Source organism: Haemaphysalis longicornis, unplaced genomic scaffold (assembly GCF_048455015.1).
Source record: "Haemaphysalis longicornis isolate Haplotype H1 unplaced genomic scaffold, Haemaphysalis longicornis Haplotype H1 scaffold_10, whole genome shotgun sequence".
In the NCBI taxonomy this organism is placed as follows: Eukaryota; Metazoa; Arthropoda; class Arachnida; order Ixodida; family Ixodidae; genus Haemaphysalis; species Haemaphysalis longicornis.
This window is the reverse complement of record NW_027526204.1, coordinates 67137496-67139854: the sequence shown is the minus strand read 5'-3', so window position 1 is coordinate 67139854 and position 2359 is coordinate 67137496. Positions and strand designations below refer to the sequence as shown.

General features: G+C 51.5%; 1 protein-coding gene across 1 annotated transcript; it reads right to left on the bottom strand.

The window, feature by feature from the left end:
- Positions 1-1449: 1449 nt before the first annotated feature.
- Positions 1450-2025, bottom strand: LOC144159879 (uncharacterized). The gene has a single exon (XM_077691537.1). It carries the CDS (start codon positions 2023-2025, stop codon positions 1450-1452), a length of 576 nt encoding a protein of 191 aa, XP_077547663.1.
- Between the last annotated feature and the right edge of the window lie 334 nt (positions 2026-2359).

Here is a 2359-nt window from a genome sequence, read left to right as displayed (position 1 = left end):
TCTTTTCGGCCTAAAGCTTTGTTGAACTGTGATGGTAAACTGTTGGAGAAGATGATACTAAAAGAATGTCATGGTATAAAAACTTTAGGTCTTTGCACTCTGTGACTTTTGCAATTGCCTTTTCCTACCTCCTAAGTTCATTTGTCCCTCTCTCAGCTTGTATCTCTTTTCTGCCCTCCTCTCTCCTGAGTATTTCTTCCTTTTCCCCCTTCCCTAACAGAGTAGGAGGAAGGCGATTGTGTACGCCGGGTAAACACTCTGTTTTCTAATAAACATCTTCTCTCTCTCTAGCGACACAAAACTGGCAGGCGAAAATTTTGCGAGAGGTAGCATATCGCGGCGAACCTGGTATATTTTGGCGAAATCGAAAGAAGCAAGAAAAACTCAAATTACATGAACATTAGCCTATTCAAGTCTTACAAAATATTGAAGGACCCACGACGCCACCAAAGGTTTGAGTGACCGGCCAGACATCCGCACAACCTCAATACACCTGGTAAGACAGGAAAAAGAGCTCATAGTGTCTTGCGGGATATCATGTTTATTAGAGATTAGCGAGATGACAGTGTCTCACCGAACAACGCAGCTTTACCAAAAAGTAATCGATAGCCTTGACGCAGTTGCTGACGAACATTTTTCCAAGCTCGGTGGCGCGCAGTCGCTCCTACTCCAACATACATTCCGGAGATCGTGAGCTATGCGCGGGTGGAGGGGAACATTACAACATGTTGTGGTTGTGTCCCGCCCGACAGCATCAAACCGACGCAGCAAATCCGTGGTACAACTAGTTTACTGCAACGTATGCGTAGAAATGGACGGCCGCTTTTTTAGCCCTGACGGGGAAGAGAGAGAGAGAGAGTGGTTTAATGATACTGACGAGGTTTGTCCAGCAAAGAGCCTGACATGCGACGTCAGGTGAAAAATGAAAGGATTGAGAAAAAAAACCAGAAAAGAAAAATAAAAGCAAGAAGGGGAGATAGAAAGAAGCAAAAATCAGAAAAAGAAAAAGGAAGTGCAAAAGGAAGGAAAAAGGAAGATGTACGTGGAAGTACATCTTCGGGTTGTCCGGATGGCCGAGGCCGATGGCAAAATCCAAGGACGTCTGGCTGACAACTGAGGAAGAAGAGTGGAGACGAGTAGCAGACACCACCTTCTCCTTCGTCCCTTTCCTTTATGAACGCATCAATGGCAGAATGAAAGGTGTGTGGCGAAGCAAGAATTTATTGCTTCCACTACAGAACATTCAACAACTGGTTTTCTTTCGGAGCGCGCCCCCAATTATCGCCTCGGTTGGCGAGAGTGTTCTTACCTGCACATGCAGCCGCGCTCAATGTTCAGAGGCACCGGCGCAGCGCACAGGCGCAGAAGAGGCTCTCCTTGGACGCGCGGCAGTGGTGGCAATAACGTACCGCCACAGCACCCCCCCCGTGCAATGAGAAGCCGCCAGCGTCAGGGTTGAAGGAAATTGGTGAACCGCACCCGGCGTCCAAACCAGACGGTGTAGGGCGCAGGCTGAGGCATCGGACGTTGTTGTGGGTGGACGACGGGAGGCGCGCTGGGGTTTAAAGTCTCCTGAGACAGAATGTTTGACGGCTTCACTCGGTCTATGGAGACGTGAACATCCTTCCTGTTGATTTGTAGCATGAAGGTTTTGTCATCTCGACGAATGACTGGGTAGGGTCCGGAGTAAGGTGCTTGGAAGGGCGCGCGGACGGTGTCATCGTGGAGAAAGGCATGTGTGCACGTTGCCAAGTCTTTAAACACGAAGGGCGTCAGCTTAGTAGGATGTGCCTCTGGCGACGTGCGCAGGTCGCGCATAGTACGTGGGAGCCGGGACACGAAGTCTCTAGGGTCCGCACTGGTGACGTCGGGAGTTGAATTGGAGAGAAAATCGCCGGGGCTGCGAAGCGGTTCCCCGTAGACGAGCTCCGCGGGGGTGGCCTGAACATCCGGTTTGAAGGAGGCACGCAGACCAAGAGCGACGGCCGGGAGAGCCTCGAGCCAGGTTGAGTTAGGGTGGCACATGATGGCTGCCTTGAGCTAGCGGTGCAGGTGCTCTATCATCCCCTTGGCGCAAGGGTGATAACTGGTGGTCCGCAAACGCTCCAACCCGGTGGAGACTCCGAGGAGCCTGAAGAGTTGAGATTGGAACTGCCGCCCTTGATCGGTTGTGACGGGACGAGGGGTGCCGAAGCGGGATATCCAGCTGGAAAAAAAAAGCCGAGGCGACGTCTTCTGCCGTAATCCTTTCGAGGGGCATTACTTCAGGCCAACGAGTGTAACGATCAATAGCAGTGAGGCAGTAGCGGTAAGGTCCGGCAGGTGGGAGGAGGCCAATGATGTCGATGTGGACGTGTTG